Source organism: Anguilla anguilla, chromosome 11 (assembly GCF_013347855.1).
Source record: "Anguilla anguilla isolate fAngAng1 chromosome 11, fAngAng1.pri, whole genome shotgun sequence".
Lineage (NCBI taxonomy): Eukaryota > Metazoa > Chordata > Actinopteri > Anguilliformes > Anguillidae > Anguilla > Anguilla anguilla.
In genome coordinates this window covers 31,503,287-31,526,044 of record NC_049211.1, presented here as the reverse complement: position 1 = coordinate 31,526,044, position 22,758 = coordinate 31,503,287, and the positions used below count along the sequence as shown (strand labels likewise).

The following is a 22,758-nucleotide window of genomic DNA, read 5'->3' as shown; positions in this document are numbered from 1 at the left end:
AGGTTTTCAGTATTTAACCACACAGTTGGTCTTTGTCATGTTGAAATTAGCCTAATTATGTGCATGTTTGGGGAAAACATTAATACAAGGAAAGCCAAATATGTTATGTTTTGAAAACTAAGTGTATTTTGGCTTCAAACACACACCACACAACCTCAACAGTTCTGTGCATGGATATTAATGGAAATGACTTTCAAACAGCCAAAATCCAAAATTAATCCAATTACACCTAAGGAGTCTGCATTACTGCACATAAATGTCTTTCGCCATATTGGAATTCAAAAGGAACACTTATAAGTAGTCACGGATTTTACTTTTAATAGAGTAGACCTTTCGTGAAAGTGTACGTTTCCCTATTCTAATGTGTGCACGCGCACACACACGCACACACAGTCTCAAAAGGACACAGTCTCAGTTACAGTTTCGTGCATATTAATTAATTTAACTTTTAATGCATTTTAAACAGGCATTCACATTCAGTAATTGTTAACAGGTCTGAAGTATGTTGAATCTGAATTGTTCTCATAATGTGACATCATTGAGCAAGTTCAGTGGGGTACAGCAAAGAAACTGATCCCCATTTCTCATTTAAGTTGCTGAGACAAACGCAGCCATGTGATCTGAATGGTCAAAATCAATACTGAATGAATACATGTTCATTTAAAAACATTTAACACCAACAGAAAACTGATAAACTATGAGTTGTATTTGGAAATGTGATTAAGGAGATATGAAAGTACACAAAAACTGATTATAATTAGACATGACTGTTCATCTTGAGACAAGCTTTGAGATACTCATCTCTCATTAAGGATGGTTAGGGTCTGATAGATTTCATGTGCCTTTTCAAGTTTATGTGCCTTTATACAGCAGACTGAGTGCAGTATTACTTTTAAAATCAAAATATATTAAAGCATATTTAATAACAAAGAGCACACAAAACAATTGAATCCTTATACAATATGAACACCAGCATACTAAATTCCCAAAAGATTAACAACAGATGTTACATGTTCATATGGACAGGTAGCATGTGCAATAAACCTGTAAGTACTATCCACATACTTTTATTAAAACACAAGTCAGTGTGCAAATAAAGTCAATATTTTAGTGAAATACTTATTTTAAATGGCTGAAAAGTCAAAATTCAAACAGGTAACAACCATTAACTGCACAATTTCATACACTTCAACATTAACAATAAAATCTTCAACAAGTACAAAGTATCACATTTTATTTCACCATTGTTCAATTTGTTTGAAATAAATAAAACAATTAAAATATATATAACTTCCCACAGACAAAAACATGCTGGAAGCTGAAGCTGAAAAGATAAAACCGGTAAAAACTGTGAAAATCATTTATTTATTCAAAACTTAAATGGTCACATTCAAGTGTTAGTTTTATCTCCACAAACACTTTCAGCAATTACCAATATTAACCATGATGAAAAAATGAACATTCAGATATATCAAAGGAGTGATTTGTGAATGAGTCCATGCCTCAATCTAACCACCAATCTCACCAAGCTGCTTTAAGTCCAACTCCAAGTAATACATCAAACAAGCACAGTAACATGCAATGTAACAAGTGTTACTTTCCTCCTTGTTTTACATTCATTAATTTGTTCCTGTCTCAACCAAACTAATAGTAGAATTAGAAAACTTATAAGTAGAATGCCTTCTAAATTTCATTGCTCATTGGAGTGAAACACACAGTGTGTTGCACATTGGCCATTGAATCTGGGCTCAAGTGTACTGTGTTTCTCCCTGGTGTAGGAAAAGCTCTAGATCATGGTTCTTCAACTACCTCTTCCTGGGGGCTGGATCCTTTTTTTTCAAAATGTGCACATAGGCCAAATTTCCACATAATATTTATATAAATGTATAAATAAGACATATTGCACATATGTGTAAACAAAGCAGATGTCTTCTTACAATATGCTATACTATATTATAATGTATGTATCCTTATTATCGTGTCTCTATTGGGGGTTATGCTGACACCGCAGATGCAGATCTGAATTGTGTCACATTTTTCATGCACCGGAATGATACTTTTTAATTTTTCTATTTTCAATATTCAAAGAAATAATAATGAATCTATGACAGGTCACATTTGCCCCCCAGGCTGTGGGTGTGTAGCCCTGTGCTATGGCCGGTAAGCCCCAAACAATTGGGCTTGAACAAATGGTGTGTCTGCCTAACCTCCTGTACCACACTCAGTCCCCCATGACCTAGGACAGCCTCCCATTACAGCCCAGCAGGGGGCAGTGTTCGGAGGCTATATCTGCCCAGCAAAGGTGATGGGCCCAGTGGTCACACAGCTGCCCACCTGGTTGTAGCTGGACTGCTGCCCCAGAACAGCGTGCTGGGTGATGAAGCCTCCCATTGGCTGCTCAAGACTGAGGGGCTCCTCAAAACTACCCTGGCTGTAGGGATGCCGGGTGAATCGGCCGCTCTGTTTCTCCGAGGCACTCCTTGCGGGATACCTGTGATAGCCTGGCTGGTACCACCCAGTCTCTTTGCGAGCAAACCAGATGTTGCCTGCCCACAGGAGGAAGTTGAAAAAGCCAAAGACCTGGAGGGAGAGAGAAGAGGCATCAGTGGGACTGTCCCTCACGGCCCCTCTCTCTGGGTCTGTCTCTAAGGGCCTCTCTCTCTGGGTCTGTCTCTAAGGGCCACTCTCTCCAGGTCTGTCTCTCAGGGCCACTCTCTCCAGGTCTGTCTCTAAGGGCCACTCTCTCTGGGACTGTCTCTAAGGGCCACTTTCTCTGGGTCTGTCTATAAGGGCATCTCTCTCAGGGTCTGTCTCTAAGGGCCACTCTCTCTGGGACTGTCTCTAAGGGCTACTCTCTCTGGGTCTGTCTCTAAGGACCCCTCCCTCTGGGTCTGTCTCTAAGGGCCACTCTCTCTGGGTCTGTCTCTAAGGGCCACTCTCTCTGGGACTGTCTCTAAGGGCCACTCTCTCTGGGTCTGTCTATAAGGGCCACTCGCTCTGGGTATGTCTATAAGGGCCACTCTCTCTGGGTCTGTCACTAAGGGCCACTCACTCTGGGACTGTCTCTAAGGGCCACTCTCTCTGGGTCTGTCTATAAGGGCCACTCTCTCTGGGACTGTCTCTAAGGGCCACTCTCTTTGGGTTTGTCTATAAGGGCCCCTCTCTGGGACTGTCTCACTCTGATGTCACTCTGATGCTTACATCCACATACAGACACACAGAAAGGAATCCCATGAAAAAATAAAAAGGCAGCTTTTCCCAACTTGTCACTGGAACAATGCAAACACATGAGGATACAATACATTTCATTTACACCTTGAAATTATATGTTAAAAAGTAATGTTATCAATAATAGCTACCTTGCTGCATCGGTGCCTAAATTCACTGAAAGTACATCTGGCTGACAAGCAGAAAGTCCAGGTAAAATAGTTCTGAAATTTAACCCAACCTGTCCAGTATAAACAATGCGAGTTCTGCATCTGTCTTCACCACATGTGAGTTGTTTGATTACAAATATAAAATTGTCAGCCAGAATGTCCAGAAAGATTTACATTTCCCAGGCTTTGATCATTTTTACTGTAGAAAAAGCAGCAACTGCTGGCTAACACAAACTCTGTTTTTTTATATACAATGGGACCCTATGGCCCTATGTATTTTTAGACTGCAGCGCTAAAACTTCTGCCAGTTTCTATGACGACTCACCACAGAGATGTTAAGGCCTGACCAGAGAGGCTCCTGAACAGAGCTGCACTTGGCCCTGACTCTACAGGCAGAGATCAGCTGCAGCACCTTCTCAGGGTCTGTCTCCTCCTTGAGATCAGCCAAACCCTTGGCCCAGGCAGAGGCGCTCACCAGCCAAGTGAAGGAGAAGACCATGGTCACAATGAAGTCCTGGTGCAGTCACAGAAGAATGAACACGTTCCTGACCGCTCACTTAATGCAACACATCACTGCATCCTTATGCAAAGGCTACATTCCAAGAAACATTTTAAGGATTGTATTCAACATCATCCTCCATCTCAGACACTTCCTACTCAGTTTCAGCCTGCTCTCTCCTCCACTTCATTGACATAATCAAAGATAGCATGAAGACCCTCATAGACTGTGAACCTTGTTTGCATGTTGAAGTATGCAGCTGCTTCTGCTGCAGCAGCATGAAATGTGGACAAGATCTCAAACAAGCCTTATCTTATTTATAGATACTGATGTTGCGAGAAATGAGTGCTTGTTGTTCATGGCACGCCCCCATAAGACAATTGAGTGCAAGATAAAATTAGTCCACATGGTACTGTACATAGAGAGAGAGAGAGAGAGACTCTTCCCTGAAAGGCACTTACTCTCACTCCTGTCATACTGTTTGGACTGTAGGGTGTGAAATAGTTACTGGTTTTCAGGTGAGTGCACAGCAGGACAGCAATAGATGAACAATGGGGAATTGTATTATACATAAACACAAAGAACACTTTTGCAGCCAAAATTAAGGATAAAATAGCTACTCTGGCAACATAAACTGTTTAAATAACTATTCAAAAACAGAAGCACTGTACAAACCCAATGATAGTAGTAAGTGAGCAATGGAAGGCAAGTACAATATTGATGACATGAAGGGTTATGGGAGAGGGTAATATCAGGTTTGGAGAAAATTATGTTTTTTAATATTGTTGTAAAAAAAAAAAAACACGCACACACACATTACGAGAATAACATTATGAGAAGAAATGAGCTGTCTGTGGGAGTTGGGTTGGTGTGGTTGGGGCTTTACTCAAAGTAGAATCATATTTGGGTCAGATTTAATCAACAGAACTCCTCATAATTTTATAATGCTGCATTGCATCCTATCAACAACCTATAATATTTGCAAAGTCAATAATTGTCCCATAACATCACAGATGACAGAGACTTTCAAATTCAATAAAATGAACAGTTTTTAAATAGTTTATATAATTATTCTTGAGGTTACCACAAAGGTTGGTTTCAATAAAACTAAGTGCTATTTCTGACATATTTTCACTTGAAAGTGGGTTAAAATAGACGCTAAAACAGAAAGGTTAAACCGTCATCAGTCAAATGGCATTGTGTGCTGACTGCAGTCTTTTATACATGACTGAATAAGGTCACCTCAGGTGTACAAGCTAATTAGAATGGAACTTCAAATGAACTACTAATAGCCTGTGTTCAATACGGCTTTTAATTATTCACTCTTAACTCGTGGCAGAAAAGACAAAAGTGATATAGACAATTATATAAATAAATTTAGCAGACCAATTCAGTAACTATATTAAGAGCAAATCTGGAATCAACATTTTGAACCACATCACCAGTAACCAGTGTAAAATGTAGAAGGCTACTGTTTCCAGCTACAGTACACACTTAACAGTCCTTAACCCAACAATCTCAAAACTAGCAATTCTATTTTTTTTTTTTAAATATCATGACATTACTGATTTTTAGCATTTGTAGAGAATAGAGAGGTTTGGTGAAAAAGTGGTGCCGATTGGCGGCAGTGACTTACGGCCACAGGCCCCCGGTTGTTCTCGCGGTACTTGTTCTGGTAGAAGATGTAGACCACGGTGGCCAGCAGGGAGTAGAGGAAGGCGAAGACGGCGGTGGTGACGAATAGTTCGGCCGAGGAGGAGAAATCCCCGTCCAGGAACAGCCGCTCCCGCCTGTTCCCTTCACACAAGGGGGCATCAAAGTACACCTGGTACAACCTGCCACAGCCCAGCGGGGCAAGGGAACAGCACATATTTCAATGAATCAACACCATTAGAACTTCTGCACAGCACACCAAAGTGATATAGCTAGTTGCTATAGGTGGGGCTATCATCAGATCCATTGTTAATATTGTAGTATAGTTACAAAGCTACAAGTTGCAATATGGTTAGTGCTTATAGGTAGCACCACAGTCTAGTAGTATGAAAATTAGCATTCTAGCTAAGGGTATTGGCTAGTGTTCACAGTCTTATAATGGAAACCATATTTGGCTGGTCTGTTCGTCTTGGGAAAAATCTGGACAGATGATAAGGAACGTGGGAGTCCATGAACCTGTTTGAGAAAAAAAGTTCCTGCATTATTGTAATTTTGGGAGGGGAGGGAGGAGGAGCAGAGATTTCTGCTGCTTCTCGTTGGCTGTTGTCAGCTGTTCCCTCCCACAGCCAGGAACACAGGACCGTGGAGAGCGACAGCATCACACACAGGCATGCTCATCTGAGGCTAATCAGCAGTCAGCTCAGGTCCTGCCCCCTGCCCTCATTAGACTGGTTGTAAAGCCTCTGTGCCTTAAGAGGCCTTTCTCTTTCCCCAGATCTTAGGACCTCTACAAGAGCTTGCTGTGGGAGATGATTTTTTTCTGTTGTTTGCAATTTTTGTCATATTTTTTGTTTGACCAATTAATTTAATTAGAAATGCATTGCATTTAAGACCACTGTTTGCCCTCATTTGGGTGCTTTCTTGATCAGTCACTAAGATGCACAGTGACTCACTCCCAACACCCCGGCACAATTATGCAGTATATCATAAAAAAAATCAATTTAAATTCTACAGCCCAGACAGAGCACAGAATTAAACTGAATTTAGTACAGAATTTAGGATTCTAAAAAAATTCTACAATTCAGGACAATTCAGGACTAAGCAGTTAAAAAGATGAGCTCATGAACATCCTCCATTATTACTTATTTTTAAGTGTAGTTTTTGGTAAAAACAAAAAAAAAAAAAAACTAAACTAAACTAAAAAACAAAAATAAAAATCAAAGAGAACAAACTGGACCCAAAATAAAATTAAAAAGTGGAGATGGACAGAAAGATGAGTGCTATTTGCCAACCTGCTAAATGAAGACAGAACAGATTATACTATCCAAGGAAATTAAGGTTTGTTTCTAGATTGTCGAGAGGGAAGAAATAAGTTAGAGAAGACACAATATTAAAGTGATTGAAAGCCTGTTGCCTAAAATGTAAACTTTGGATCTTGGGCAGTTCCCTTTGGCCTCCCTTTGGCTTACATCTGTAGCGTCTGTAGGTCTGTTTGTGAAGTCTTCTGCAGAGTCACAGACACATCCACACCTGCCTCCTGAAAAGTGTTCATCACCTGTTGAACAGGTGTTTGGGGTTTTTTCTTCATTATGCTGATAATTCTTTGGTCATCAATGGTAGAGGTCTTCCTTAGCCTACCAGGCTCTTTGCAATTACTGACCTGACCAGTGGTCTCTTTCTTTTTAATGATGTTCCAAACAGTTTATTTTGGTAAGCCAAAATAAATTGGTAAGGTTTAGCCTATGACTCTAGTTTTCCTATTTCTCAGTCTCATAATGGCCTTCTTGACTTTCACTGACACAACTCTGGTCCTCATGTGGAAAAATACCAATAACTGCCTGCAAAAAACAGGGATAGAGAGCTCCAGAAACAATCATAAGCCTTGTTTGTGGGCTACCATATGAAAGAGGGTATTTCAATAATAATTGATATTCTGCTCTGTATCCAGTACCCATCAGCATGACACAAAGCCATAAGCAACACATTTTCTTAGGTGAAAAAGCAGGGGATTTTCTATAGAAAATCCCCTGCTAGGCTCTATGCATGCAATGCTTTTACGTTTGTCTCAGACAGTACAGTATTTCCTGTATAAGTGCATCTTTACACAGGACAGATGGCATCTGGGGTATAGTCGAGGTTGTACTCATTTACTTTAGCAGGGTGTTTGTGTTGAGTTTAGGTCTAGCACCCTGTCATACCCACTTGAAACTGCTTGACAAAGTCTCTCAGTCATTCACTCAGAATGAGAAGGCACAACGTAACGTTAAGTATTAACCTATATGAACCAGCCTTTCTTATCTACATAAATGTATCATTTCCCATGTTATTTTTGTCAGATTAGGCCAAACTGTTAATCTATATTTTACATTTTAAGTCAATGATGTTCTTCAAATTCAGTAAACCTGTGCTCTGTTCCATGCAACACTACCAAGTGAAATATATGAAAAATAGAACAATACACTCACTCAAACACCCAGTTCGCCACACCATCCTAACATACACACACCGTCCAATACATGCAATGCCCTCAACTTAAGCACCATAAAACACACTGTTTCATCAGCCGACAGCGTAACACCCACTGTATCAGTCGCCTCGCCCAGTACTGTCGCAGACATAGAACAAGTCATTGATGCAGATGCAGTCACACTGTGTGATTCTAACAGAGGAAGTTCCTAAGGGAAAGACTCTTGTTCTCAGGCATGAAAGCAAAAAAAGTTATGGTGCCCAACTGCTCTTTGAGAGATGCTGAACAAAGGCTCAGCACTCATTCATACTGCCACCAATGACCCGATGACACAAAGAGGAGACATGGCTGCCGCAAACAGGCAACACAGCAGAGAGGATCACCATGTCCACCCGACTGTCACATGGAGACGCCCCATTCCACATCATCCAGACCATCAATGCAGAGCTATGGAGAGGCACAATGTGCACCTGACCTGGGATTTTCGGAGCACATTCAACTGAACAAGCAGGACATCAAAGACTTTTCCAAGGTGCTGAAGGACACTGCCCCGGGACACCTTACACAGAGAACCGGAATCCTACCACTGCCACCCCACAGCAGTTTCCAACCAATGAGACCCCGACGCTCCCTAACACTGAGAGCCCCCACACAGCAAATCAACTGCAGCGCCGTGAATATCAGGAAACCAGAGCACACAACTGGACCAGAGCTAAAAGTAGACCCCATCGAACTAGAACAAGGAGCACAGCCAGAGCGCTATGCAGCTGTAGCTTCGAGAGCACTGAACCCTGCAACATCGGAACTGAACTTGATTACTGATCTACTACATACCATCTGCTCGAAACCTCTGAAATAATAATAGGAAAACTGTATGTATGCATTATCAGTAAAAATGTGCTGTATGGAAATATTACAATATTACTTTAAATTAATTTATTCATTAATTTTACTTGCTTAGAATATGTATTAATTTTGAAGTGTTGGAACAGTCATTAATGAGAATGTTATACTGCTAATGTCAAAACAACATAAACCATAAACTAAATGTTTCTATAAATAAAATTAAAACTTTAAAATAAAAGAGATGGACTATATCAGCACAGCAGGAAACCACCACCTCTTTGGGTATGAGTCTTTGTGCCACACTCCCATTACAGCACAGCTGAACAGCCACAACAGTGTGGTTAATAAAAGCGGAAAACAGGTAATGCATCTCTGTAAAGGACTTAGTCTGTATACAGTCAACGCAAGGACCAGGGGGAATTTTCCTGATAGATTCACATAATAGTTCAAGATTAGGTAGTAGTGTGGTAGAATATGGCATTCCTAACACTGATCCAAAATATATAAAGCAATTTTTTGTCAGGCCGTAAACCCATTATTTGACCACTGTCAAGCCAGTCTTTATTTAAAATGGATCAACAAAGACTCAACAATAACCCAGCTGAGAAACGGATCCCCTTGAGATCACTGTATATTTGGACAAATACCAGCAAAGAAAAACGACAAAGCTAACATGACTAATACAAAAATTATCAATAAAAAACTTTCAAACAGCATGGAACCAATTTGACTCAAATGGAAAAAATTATATGACTAATTGCATTGTTAGCAAATGTTATGAAACACTGGCTTTGTTAGCAAATGTTATAAAACAAAACAATAAAACAATCCAAAAAAGAAACAAAAAATGACCATGAATATGAATTCATTAAAAAACTTACGACAACAACAAAAAAACACAGAGAGCCCACTGAACAAGAGCTATGCCTCAAGCACTCACTGGTACTGAAAACATATATGCAAATTCTATGTAATAAAAAAACATCAAAACACAACTGAAAAATGTAACCAGATAGAGGAGGCAATTAACGAAAATAGTTATGGAATTGATATTTAAAACTGATGACCAACAGCAAAGACAAGAACTGGCAATTCAAAATGGAACCAAATGGAGGACTTATTTTGATCATTTGAACTGAGAACATACGCAGTGCAAAGGTCGCTGCACAGCCCAGGGAGAGTACACAAAGTGTAGAGACCACTTTACACCCAAAAGAGATTACACAAAGAAAGAGAGAGACCACTGGGCAGCTAAGAGAGAGTACACTAAGTATAGAGAGAGACCACTGTTCAGCTCAGAGAGAGCACATATATATGTATCACCTCCAGTCACAGGGTTCAGACTTGTGGTAGCATAACCTAGTTTAAGATCCTCCACAGAGAACTATATAAATCAATGCCTAACTACAGGAAAAAACTGACTGATAGTTCAGGAGAGAAGGACATACTGTACTCCCCTTCTCCACAACTCCCTCTCCAAAAGAAGTTCAGTTTGTACCCAGGGAAGACAATGAAACCAGCCTACAAACTGCACATCAAGACCTTTTCCAACTACCTTCGAAAGATTTCATCTTTTCAGAAAAACACAGGTGTGCCTGTTCATATACCTCCAAAGATTCTGCGAGGGAAGTTCTTACCCGTCTGTGACACAGCTTCCTCTCAGATCTCAGGAATAGCTGTTTGACAGTGGTAGGCTTAGCAACGCATACTCACAGAAGCATACATCAGGGCACTGCTTCAGGCTTTAAATAAGCCATAAAGCAGGAGCTCTGCTGATACAGCGATGTTTCAGCAGATATTTTTCATACAGCTTAGATTTCTAAGTGCAGAGAATAACTGCTGAACTACTCAAAGACTGTCAGCTTCTAGAGCACAAAAACAGTTGTAACAGAATAGAATTTCTCTTATATTTTTGTGTCTTTTCATTTCTTGGACTGTGAAAATTCTCCTGTATAGCCATGGGCAGGTATAATTTAAGAGATTTATTTAACAGATACTGTGGCCCAGAGCTAAACTGGATTCATACCATACTTTTCTAACAGTGACAAATATGGGGTGATTCTGATTGCTGGCCTTGTAGAATGAAAGACTGTTGTTCTTGTGAGACATTCATAAACAGCCATGACCTGTGCAAAAAATGAAATCTTGCAGGTAAATGTTGAGAGATGTAAAATCCACATAATGTATCAATGAAAAACAATATATGAAGACACTGATTTAAAGGTCTTGTAACTGTGTCAAAAGTGGCTCAAAACTGAAATAAATAAATAAAAAGCTTGACTGGCCATATGTTTTTTAAAGAGTTGTTTATAATAGGATATTAACAAAGCATTAACTTTTTAAGACAGCTCATTCAGAAGACTATAGTCTTCACATGAAAAATGATAGTTAATGAAAATAACATCTAAAAATAAAACAGCTAACATGCATAGAAAAATAAGTAATGGAAATGAAGAATTCAAATAGCTTAACTTATGTTCATATAATATTTTAAGACAAGATACAAATAAAAACCTCATACAACCTTTAACTCTTATCACAATAAAAAAAAATAAAAAGAACATATTTATAGATTATCTGAGTGCACTGTTCTCAGTAAGAACATATAAAATGGAAGGCTTTCCTGCAAATGCCAGCCAGCTGGAGGTGAACCCTGTTTGATTTTGATTTCGACAGAGAGCCAGCATGCCGTGCCAGAATGAAGCATTCTAATTACCGCTGTGGGTGCTGGCGTGCTGGCGTGCTGGGGGGGTGGGGGAGGTGGGGGGGGGACCGCTCAGAGGAATGCCAGATTTTGGAGACACCACTTACACGTGAACAAAGGGACGTTAATGCCACACCGTCTGTGCCTGAAGAGACCCCTGCCTGTTTTCAACCAATCAGGGACAGGTTCTGTGAGGACACTGACCTTGCTCACACTCAAATCACATACTGCTGACAAATTGAGTTGCTGTAAGTCTGTTAGATGTGATTGTCTGTTCGCACACCAGTCACAATGAACTGTATACCCAATTCTGTTAAGGCCTAGATCACATTTCTTGTGGTTGTTGCGCTCAGCATTGTGTCTGACCTGACTGGCAGGTTCCCTCGTGACTCCCAATCACTTTTCGCGAGAGGTTATTTTGGATTTAGGATGCCAGTAAGATGTTGATTTCAGGAGAGGAATGTTCACATTAAAATCTCATGGTGGAGAAACCTGACCCAGACTACCAGGTAACTCAGATCAGATTAAGATAAATCCAATTGTTATATGATTTCTTGTGTTCTGTCTGTAGTCATCAACAAAAATGAGATTTTAAGAAACTGGATATGTGTGGCATATAAAGAAGTGTGAACAGGACCGTATCAGACAAAAAATGAATACAATTTTTTTTACATTATCACAATACCACACAACTTTACTTTCTGCATTCTCATATGCTGTATTCAGTAAGTAAAAGTGCACGCCAGTGCTTCCAGGACATGCAAAGTTACAGCATATTTTACATGTCAGGGAGCTTCTAGCACCCAGGGTCCTCTGCTAAGCCCCGTCCTCACTGAGCGGGAAACGGAAATCTTTAAAACGACCGCTGTGCCCCCTTTGTGGTTGTGATCCTTCGCCGCGCGGAGGGAGCGGATCGGAAATGTGTCACAAAGCCAGCGCCTGGTGGCGAGGCTCTCAGCCAGGTCCTTCAGAAAGCTCATCGTGAATGTGCCTAGTGACGAGCGCTGGAGTGCCCGTGCGGGACGGGGCTCGAGAGCCGGCTGGGATTTCACACGACCGAACGAAGCCACTCACCTTTAGCCTTTACCGCAGGAAATGAGCAAAGAGCTACGTTTTTGAGGAAAAGGTAGTGAAGAGCTATACTGACGAACTTTCAGGTAGATCTATGAACATTCCGCACAAACGTAAAGCAGTTTTGTTGTATAAAAGTAAGCATCAAGATTACTTATGTAGGAGTAATGTGATTCTAGCATGTGTGATAAGACAATAAGGCACTAACTTTGGCACATTAGCCTTAATGCATAGACATTTGCAAGTAGGAGATAATGGAAATCAACCACCTAATATGATTTAAACAGGCTGGCAGTAGTCCCATTTTAGATTAGTTTTCCTGTTATTTAATGCATGTGAAAAACATCTTCCTTCATTTGAGCCAGCCTGGACATAGCTCACCAAGAGGCATCAGAAGCAACAGCCTGAGTGTATTACAAAAAGGAGAGTTTTTTAGAATATCGCTAATAAATGTCCCAGCATATTGGCTACCATTTGCATTACCCTTGTTTTGCATACGAAAATCAAAGATGAGCACATTCTGAGCACTCCTTTGTAGAAAAACGAAAACGCATAATACAACCTGAAACCATAGACTGTAGAAAAAATATGGACGAAGTGACTCTGACATCACCCACTGACTTTCCATGGGCTTGTGCACAAGCTTCTGATCTGTGTTTCTGAACAGCATGCTCTGCCTTTGTATCAGTCAAATGATCAATGACGGGGCTGCTGTGTTTGAAGCTGGAAGGAGATATTGTTTCTTCGGAGATTACATATTATACAGTAAAGTCGAGTAGCGTACTTAGTGGGGATGCCTTGTTAAAATGCAACCTATGCAATCTCATGTCAGGCAATACTTTTGATGTTGGAACAGATCAAAGAAACTGGATACTGGAACAACTTCAACCTTTTAGAACATCGCCATAATATATGTTACTTCCTTTGTGTTTTGGCACTAGTTCATTTCCTGGAAAATTCTATAGAGAATGTAATGTATTTATGTTGTGAACTGAAATGCAATTAATGTAAAAATGAATTTAATTTCAATACATTTTTCAAATTTTCAGTAATCTTCTGAATTGATGCAATCAAAATACATTTGAATTCAACTCTGGTGGGGCTATTCTGATAGAATGTACATTGTTTTGTTATTTATCCTGACCACTCATGTCCTGATAATGAAGCCAACAGCTCTCAGGTCCTAATAAAGACAGAAGCTCTCAGGTACTAATAATGAGGTCAACAGCTCTCGGGTATGTATAATGAAGGCAACAGCTGTCAGGTCCTGATAATGGAGATAACATCTCTCAGGTCCCGATAATGGAGACAACAGCTCTCAGGTCCCGATAATGAAGCCAGCAGCTCTCAGGTCTTGATAATGAAGCTAATGCCATGCCACTCAGGTCATGATAATGATGGCATTAGCCCTCAGGTCCTGATAATGAAGCCAGCAGCTCTCAGGTCTTGATAATGAAGCTAATGCCATGCCACTCAGGTCATGATAATGATGGCATTAGCCCTCGGGTCCTGATAATGAAGCCTACAGGTCCTGATAATGTAGCCAGCAGCCTACAGGTCCTGATAATGGAGCCAGCAGCTCTCAGGTCCTTATAATGAGGTCAGTAGCTCTCAGGTCCTTATAATAAAAACAGAAGAATGTGGGTAATAATAATGGAGCCAGCTCTTGGGTCCCAGGCATTGTGCACATCTGTCTCAGCAAGACGAATGAGCCACATAGCTCTTACACACTGTGGGTGTGTGCATCTTTGCATCTGCACAAATTCATGGCTGTTTAAGAAGAAAAGTGGACATTTGGATTATGAAGTAGATATTAATAGGTGTGCCCAGACTGCACTTGGAGAGCTAGTTTAGGGTGGGGGAGGGGGAGTCCTCTTATAAACCACTTAAACAAGAGGCAGATTTATTCCTGAAACAATGTTCCTAACAGCACTGCTCATATGTGTAAAACAGAGTCATCTGTATCACATGCTTTGTTTCATGTTCATGACAATAGTATTCAAATATGAGCGATGTAATACCTTCCATTTGAGCATGTGTAGTGCTTGTTCCTACCTGAATGGATATGCAAAGTTGATGGTGATACTGTAGTTGCTCTCTGTCTTGTTGAGGCAGTCCATGCTAACCTGCAGCAGACCAGAGTACCCTCCACATGTTGCAAAAGCACAAATGGCAAAAAGCTGTGGGAAAAAAAGAACAGTGTTAAACATGCCCGCAATCCTGCATTACAGTGAACAGCACATCCCAGAACCTACTCGCAAAACCTACATTACAGCTAACCGCACATCTCAGAATCTAGTTATAAACATGTGTATCTGCTAACAGCACATTGCAGAGCCTATTCACAAAGTTATGGTGATCAGACCTGTATCAAATATGTATTTACATCGTACTTGGCGAATAAATAATTTTGATTCTGATTTAAATATTTCAGATGCTGATAAATTTTTGAAACAAGACACATTACCAACAAAAACTTCATTAAATGAAAGGAGGATATTGACTAGAGTTGAACTCCTTATTTATTGCCCCCTTTAGCCAGAAAATGGCATACCCAAAATAAAATGCATACTATTTTTGAACCTGTTTCAATACAGGCATAAACCCGGTCTCTTCTGAAGAGGTAACCCTTGGGAGTTCGTTTTCCGAGAGTCATAATTACTCTAAATATTATTGAAACTAAGTAACAGAAGCTCAAACACAGTGCACGTGGATTTTTTTCTCAAATAAAAGGTTTAGGTTTTTTTGGATATAGTTGCTTGAGGCTGTGTCTGGTGGGCTTAGAAACATAATGCAGACACAGCCACAATGCCGGACAAATCCAGGCTCAAATTGGCTGACAATAGTGTGCCAACAAAAATTAGCATTCTGCATTGTTTTTTTCTGAGCTATGTCTAGGCAGGTTTCCAAAAAATCAATTTGGGGACTCCAAAAGAACACTTGGTAACCAAATGATATTATGGGTTATTAGAGGTGCAGAATTCTATATACTTTATACTATATGCTCATGGAAGAAGTAGTGGCTTGCTTGCTTTCCCCCTTCTTGTAACCCTCCCCAACCTGCCTCTCCTTGCTCTCGCCTAACAACCTCTGGCAGCAACAGGTCAGCAAGATTGTAGAAAATAAATTAATTGGCTATCCGGTTTACTAATCCATTGATTATGGTCCATTCCATATCTGCCATTCCAATCACACCACACTCATACTTAACCATTAATAAAACACTCACTTTGCAGTATATACTATTTACTCTGGCTCTAGCTGGAGTTACTCACTTGTAGCTCCAAGCAAAATGGAGGTGCTCGCAACAATCAAATCCGTTCAGAGAGACTGTATTTCTTTTCTTCCGCTTAGATACTACTAGGCTAAGTTTCATCTTTAGAAAGATATGTGCTGTTCTCCAGCGAGGTAAATAGCTTCAGTCACTGAAATACAACAACATCTTTTCCTCACACAGCTGACGATCACATGGTGTGAATTCACGCTTAGTTCAATAACTATCTAAACAGAAGCTACTGCTAAACACACTTTACGACTATAAGAGCTGAACATATTTAGAAACTGTAACAATATTTATTCAGCAATATCCATCTTAATCTTGCTGCGATGCCTAGGACTCTGGGAACATGGGCGGCACTGGCTGGTCGATTCAGTATGAAACTTGAATGAAAGGCTATTTGTGGTAATGAGGACCCGGTTGTGCATAGTTGCATGAAAAATTAGACAGCTGGTCTTCTTAAATGGAAATTTGCAAATTGCAATATATAGGCTATGTAGCCTACATTTGTTGGTGTAACCAACGGAAGTCCCAGAGAGGTTTTGTATTTTAATTTTATTTATTTTCATATTGTATTTATTTTAATTATTCTTACTCGTTATTCATATAATTTTTCCTTTTCTTGACTGTAATTTCCCACTTGTTGATCTTGCCATAGGCTACCTTTATTATATTTTTCAATATTTGATCCATATTTTATATTTATATTTCTCTTGACTTGCAGTTAAGTCCAACATCATTTAATTGTTTAATATTAATCGCAAATTAGTGAAATGAATTACAATGAACCTACTCTTGTGACTTAAGGGGTTATCATGCTCTTAAGTACATTCTCTTGATTTCTTACACGAGTGGGTTGAGTACATTCTCCTAATTTCCTTCTGTGGTGGGTTGTGTCCATTCTTCTGATTTCCTACAGGGGTGGGTTGAGTACATTCTCCTAATTTCCTACTGTGGTGGGTTGTGTCCATTCTTCTGACTTCCTACAGGGGTGGGTTGAGTACATTCTCCTAATTTCCTACTGTGGTGGGTTGTGTCCATTCTTCTGATTTCCTACAGGGGTGAGTTTAGTACATTTTCCTTATTTCCCATTGGGCTGGGTTGAGTACATTCCTCCTATTTCTCATAGGGCTGGGTTGAGTACATTCTCCTTCTCTCCCACAGGGATGGGTTGAGTACATTTTCATGTTTTTCTGCAGGGCTGGTTTGAGGGCTCACTGAAAAAATCCCCACTTGACTAATTTGTTTGGGAAAACGGTTCATTTGGCTGGGTTTCAGCGCACGTCCTGGGACGTTTTCACACAGCTGGGTTGAGAATATATTCTGGAAATCTGTCATACGATTTGGCCCCTCAACAGCTGCCTGGCAGTTCTTCTGGGCTGCATGAAATGTCTTTTCATGGACTTCTCTAGCAAGGGAATTATAATTATTCACTTATTCAATGTTTTTTGTCTCAAGAACTTCGCATTTTCAATTTTGAATATATTAACTGAGTTCATTTGTTGAGCAGTTGAGTTATTTCTTGGTTCAGCAGAGGACTCAGAGGACTTCTTGGGGGCCGGAGGCATTTCCATGCTAAACCCCACACTTTCCACCTCTAGAGTCCAGCAGAGACCAGAAACTGAGCTGAGTAAGTCCAGTTTTGTGGTTTCTACCTGAATCTAATGAACAGGTACAGAACAATGGCCTTGCATCTTCCTGGATCTGAGTGTACAATCACTTCTTTAATGGGTGCTAATTCTTTTACCTTTTGTATTCACTATTTTACTCCTCCTCCATATATTGCCCAAGATAAGAATCTCTGCTATATAAATGTGAAGTAAATCAAAAATATCAATGCTACACAAATGGGTTCAGAGTCACAGCCCTGGCCTGATTCTAAGATCTGCTGCTAAACAGATCTGGAGGTGCTGCTCCTGCCTGGTTATCATCCATTCACTCAGGCTGTGCTCTTGTGAAACATAATTTGAGCGTGCGCTGAGACACCTACTTTAACTGAAGATGTATTATCTGCTAGAGCCTACCAGCCAAGCCACCGCTCCTGTGAAGCAGGTTTAATTCCAGTCAGTGGCAGTGAGACTCCTCAGAGGCCAGTGATTGCCATCAGGTGGTAATCGTTTTAGTTCATTTTATTACTTCGTGCTTCCACTGAAATGAATGGGGGCGAGTGGAGCGAGGCACCAATATTTCCGCTTGTGCAATCAGTCACATACAGTAATGTGCGTTCTGCAAAGCGTGCTGCTCCGAAATGGATTTTTAATGAATTGTTAGCAATATGGCCTGAAGATACACAGTGCTGTGGCACAGCTCAAGTGCAAACACTTTACCAAAATGCCTTTATGTTCATTGTTCCTATAACATATAAAGAATGTTCTTTTTTTTGTTTGTTTGTTTGTTTGTTTGTTGGGGTAAATGATTTAGACTAGGAGTGTCCAATCTTATCCGAAAAGGGCATCATTTTCATATAAGACAGAACACCTCTGATTTTTACATTCCTGCACTGTTAAAAGTAACAGACATATATTATGCATACAATGTTTCAGGCTAATTTCCATAATTAAGATTTTGTGGTAAAAACACTATTGATGATGCAAAAGGGTTCATTACCTACCTGAACCTCTTCATCCCCAGAAACCCACTATTATTCATCGCATAAACTCAAGGTAAAATGGGCGTTATAGGTCACCTATGATATTTATATCCCATTTATATCCATTTCTGTCTTAACATTAACTTGTTGCTGTTCCATTGATTCATCTCAGTAGTTCCACAGAGGACATTCACCCTCCCTGCACATGTGTAGACACTAAAGAGACAAGGGAACAACTGAACATGTACTTTCCTTAAATACCACTCTTGATACATTTAAGAATCAACACAAAAGATGTATTGAGGTAAGTGTTCATATTTAGGCCACAAATGTTGTTATTTAAATTAAGATGAAAAAAGGTAAGTTATTTAAATTAAGATTTAAAAAGTATATGGGCTGCTTAATGTCTTTTTGTTCTAAACCAATACGATCCACCATTATTGAATTATGTAATATTAAATAATAAGACCTAAATAATTATTGCCTAATCACCCCCCCCCCCTGACCCTAACCCTAACCCTAACCCCCCCCCCCCCCCCCCCCCCCCCCCCCCACCCACAGTCACTTTGTTTGCTCATATTCTAGAGGCTAATTAAAGCACAGAAAGCTATTATTTCCACAGGTTCTATACCCTATTTTTCTAAGCTATACAGCTATATATCTTTCACTTGCTTGTTCTCACATTCCATTTGATTTCATTCAAAAATAGTTTTTCCCAGAATTATATAAGCTCAACTCAAAATCAACCTATTGCAACCTATTGTGTTGGAGAACAGACCAGATGTCACCCTAGGCGACCGCCTATGCCTAGACCGGCCCTGGTTGTGGCACTAATAACTTGGCATGTTCTCTGTCCTTTCTGCGTGCCATTTTATAAATAACTGGATAAGACAGTTTGCTAAATACTTAAATATAAAGTCCTGTACGAGCATTTCAGGACTTTGTCTATGTCACTGTAATGCTGGTGATAAACACTTGCAACTCTTCAGTTTCCGTATCTATTACAAGTCTCCATCCATCTGGATTTGTTTAAGAACAATCCATCACTGTTGCAGATCCATGCCTCTAAGGAGCCAGTCAAATCCTGCTGCCTCTGTCCTTGTTCTCAATCTGCTCAAAGACCCTGAAGAGCACATGAAACCTCCCTCTCTCTCTCTTCTCTATTCTGAATCTACCAGACACCAGCTGGACTGAATGCTGCACAGAAAATTTCTTCCAATCCATAACAATTGCCTGGGTATCAACGTGTGAAGGATAATAATGACGAAACAGAACCCTTCCATATAACCCAGTTCAAATAGAAATGGTGACAGCAAGGACCATGAGTTTTCATTTAAATAAAGTAAAAAAAAAGAAGAACTTATTTGGTTACTGAGTAAAGACTGCACAGTCCATATCAAAATGATGGTTATCATATAAAATTATTAAATAAATCATAAAAACAGATTAAAAGTTGGCTGAGAAAATCATTTTTGCCTTTAACTCAACTCAGGATGTATCATGCGGAGTCGTTGTGGAGCCAATCTGAGCATATCCTAAAACTCCTAAAAGCCATCCTTCTGTTGTTGGTTAATTGGTCCGAATCAGCCTTTAAACTTTATTATTATTTGTGTCTGAACATTCACCCTTATCTGGAATGGCTTACATTCATTTGTAGTTCACACTTATTTGACAAAAAGATTTACACGACTGGATTAATCAAGTAAAACGAGTGAAATACTGAACCAAACCTCTGCTGAAGAGTCACTGCTTTGCTGCTGTTGTTAATGTCAAAGAGAAAAATGAACTCAAATGCAAATAAACATCTCACACAGACAAAACTTGTAATATTCAGTGGAAGCTGGGGAACTTTAAAAGGTATATGCCTTGTGTTATAGCCTCTCAATTAAAATGTCCCCTCAGATTTCAAGCTGTGGGGAAATTAGTCCAGCTGAATCATAACACTAATCTTCTGCTGCTTTATTTATGTCTTTGACAGCTGTGGTCAATTTCAATTAAGGCATAGCCACCAATCTAACAGGTAATTCATTTTGACCCGAATCCTCAAGACAAGGCAGTCCTCATCTATGAATGAGACACAAAGGAGAGCCTTTTGCAATTGGGAAGTTTAGTAATGGCCAATATACTTGGTTGTGTCAGTGTCTGTAGAAGGTTCCACCACTTTTTTGAGTTTCGACGCGAGCCTAGTGTCACAGTGTTATACTGGTAATAGACCCAGTTCTCTTGTCATTTATATATATACACTCACCGGCCACTACTTTAGGTACACCTGTTCAACTGCTCGTTAATATATCTAATAAAAATATATATTCAGCCAATCACGTGGCAGCAACTCAATGCATTTAGGCATGTAAACATGGTCAAGACGATTTTCTGAAGTTCAAACCAAGCATCAGAATGTGGAAGAAAGGTGGTTTAACTGACTTTGAACGTGGCATGGTTGTTGGTGCCAGACGGGCTGGTTTGAGTATTTCAGAAACTGCTGATCTACATTTTTTCACGCTCAACCATCTCTAGGGTTTACAGAGAATGGTCCAAAAAAGAGAAAATATCCAATGAGCGGCAGTTCTCTGGGCGAAAATGCCTTGTTGATGGCAGAGGTCAGAGGAGAATGGCCAGACTGGTTCGAGCTGATAGAAAGGCAACAGTAACTCAAATAACCACTCGTTACAACCGAGGTGTGCAGAAGAGCATCTCTGAATGCACACCACGTCAAACCTTGAAGCAGATGGGCTACAGCAGCAGAAGACCACACACCCCACTATATATATATATATATATAGCAATAATTTCATATATATATTAGTTCAACATTTATATCTACTGTATATTTTCCATTTCCACAAGGCCTTGGCGACAGGTCCAAGATGAGCTTGCCCACTTAGAGTATTGTGTGCAGTTCTGGGGACCGTACTACAAGAAAGATATAGAGGCGCTGGAAAAGGTCCAAAGACGGGCAACCAGATTGATTCCAGGTATAAAAGAGGAAAGGCTTGGATGCTTGGACTTTTCAAGCTTAGTAAAAGGAGACTTAGAGGAGATTTGATTGAGGCTTTTAAATGTATTACAGGGATTCACAAAGTTAACTACAGGAAATTATTCAAGTTGAGTTTGGTTAGCAGAACGAGGGGGCATAAATGGAAACTGGCAAAGGATACATTTCACACAGACATTAGGAAATGTTTTTTCACAGAGAGTGGTCAATGTGTGGAATAGCTTGCCTGGACATGTAGTGGAGGCAGAAACACTGGGGGTATTCAAGGCCCAGCTTGATACAGTGTTAGATACTATCTAGGTAAACTAAACATTAAGTACAGTTTAGTGGTAGGAATAGACGAGCAGTGTTGGGCTGAATGGCCTGTTCTCGCCTTAAGTGTTATGTTATGTCATGTCATGTCATGTCATGTTATGTTATGTTACATGTGAAATTTAGGATTAAATTTATAATAAAGGTTATGAGCCGTGAGTTGTGAATCCAGTCATGGTTAGAATATCTGAGGGTCTGCAATGCAGCAGCTCACGTTTGTGTCATTGCCATTTGTGCAGAAATACAGAGGCATTTGTCAACAGTGAACAATGAAGGACAGCAAATAGCTTGCTGTGAATACAAAAACTCCCAAAGGTTCTGATGTCGGGATGGGACATGGGGTCTAAACTTTCCAAGAATAATTGTTGGAAGACAGTTTAAGTAACTGTCTCAACGGCCACATTCACAAGCTGTAAATGAGCTCATTTTGGCACCGATTCATGCCAAGTGTAACAGCTGCCTGCTGCATTCCAGGCAACATTAGTTCGAAGCAACTGGAGAACATAGAGTCAAGTGCATCTGCAGTCCTTGCAGATCCAACTCTCAACATAACGCCACAAGTGAAAGGCAGACCTCCCATAGAAGTGGTTAACATCTTAAAGCAGATCTGTTTTTTTTTTTTTTTACTTTTACTTCTGTACTGTTTAACCAGTGCTCCCCAGAAAGAAACCCTGCCACAACATTTGTAGATCCAATTCCAGCTCTACAAGTGGCGACAGCATTGTATAATGGTTTGGGAACCCGGGGTGTAGGTTCGATGGCCAGCTGGGATGCTGCTTGTAGCCTTGAGTTGGGTACTGAAAAAATGTAAAATAAAATATGTTATCGAAGGTCTGATCAACTGTCCATTGGCTTTCCGACTGGCAAAAAATGAATAGGAATGACCAAAACAAATCTGCATCCTAAGCAATTGCATACAAACCTCTAGGCAAATGAATGTGGATGAACTGGTTGAAGATTTACTTAA

At 40.1% G+C, this 22,758-nt stretch overlaps 1 protein-coding gene across 1 annotated transcript in view; it reads right to left on the bottom strand.

Moving 5' to 3' along the window:
- Positions 1 to 421: 421 nt before the first annotated feature.
- The window catches only part of LOC118207353 (synaptoporin-like), a 30,511-nt gene continuing 8,174 nt past the window's right edge, over positions 422 to 22,758 (bottom strand). Inside the window, exons 2-5 of the mRNA XM_035380839.1 lie at positions 14,673 to 14,797; positions 5,513 to 5,711; positions 3,703 to 3,891; positions 422 to 2,580 (exon numbers count right to left, since the gene is read on the bottom strand). Of these exons, the coding sequence (XP_035236730.1) occupies positions 2,284 to 2,580; positions 3,703 to 3,891; positions 5,513 to 5,711; positions 14,673 to 14,797 (810 nt within the window). The 3' untranslated portion in view covers positions 422 to 2,283. The remainder of the gene's footprint in view (positions 2,581 to 3,702; positions 3,892 to 5,512; positions 5,712 to 14,672; positions 14,798 to 22,758) is intronic.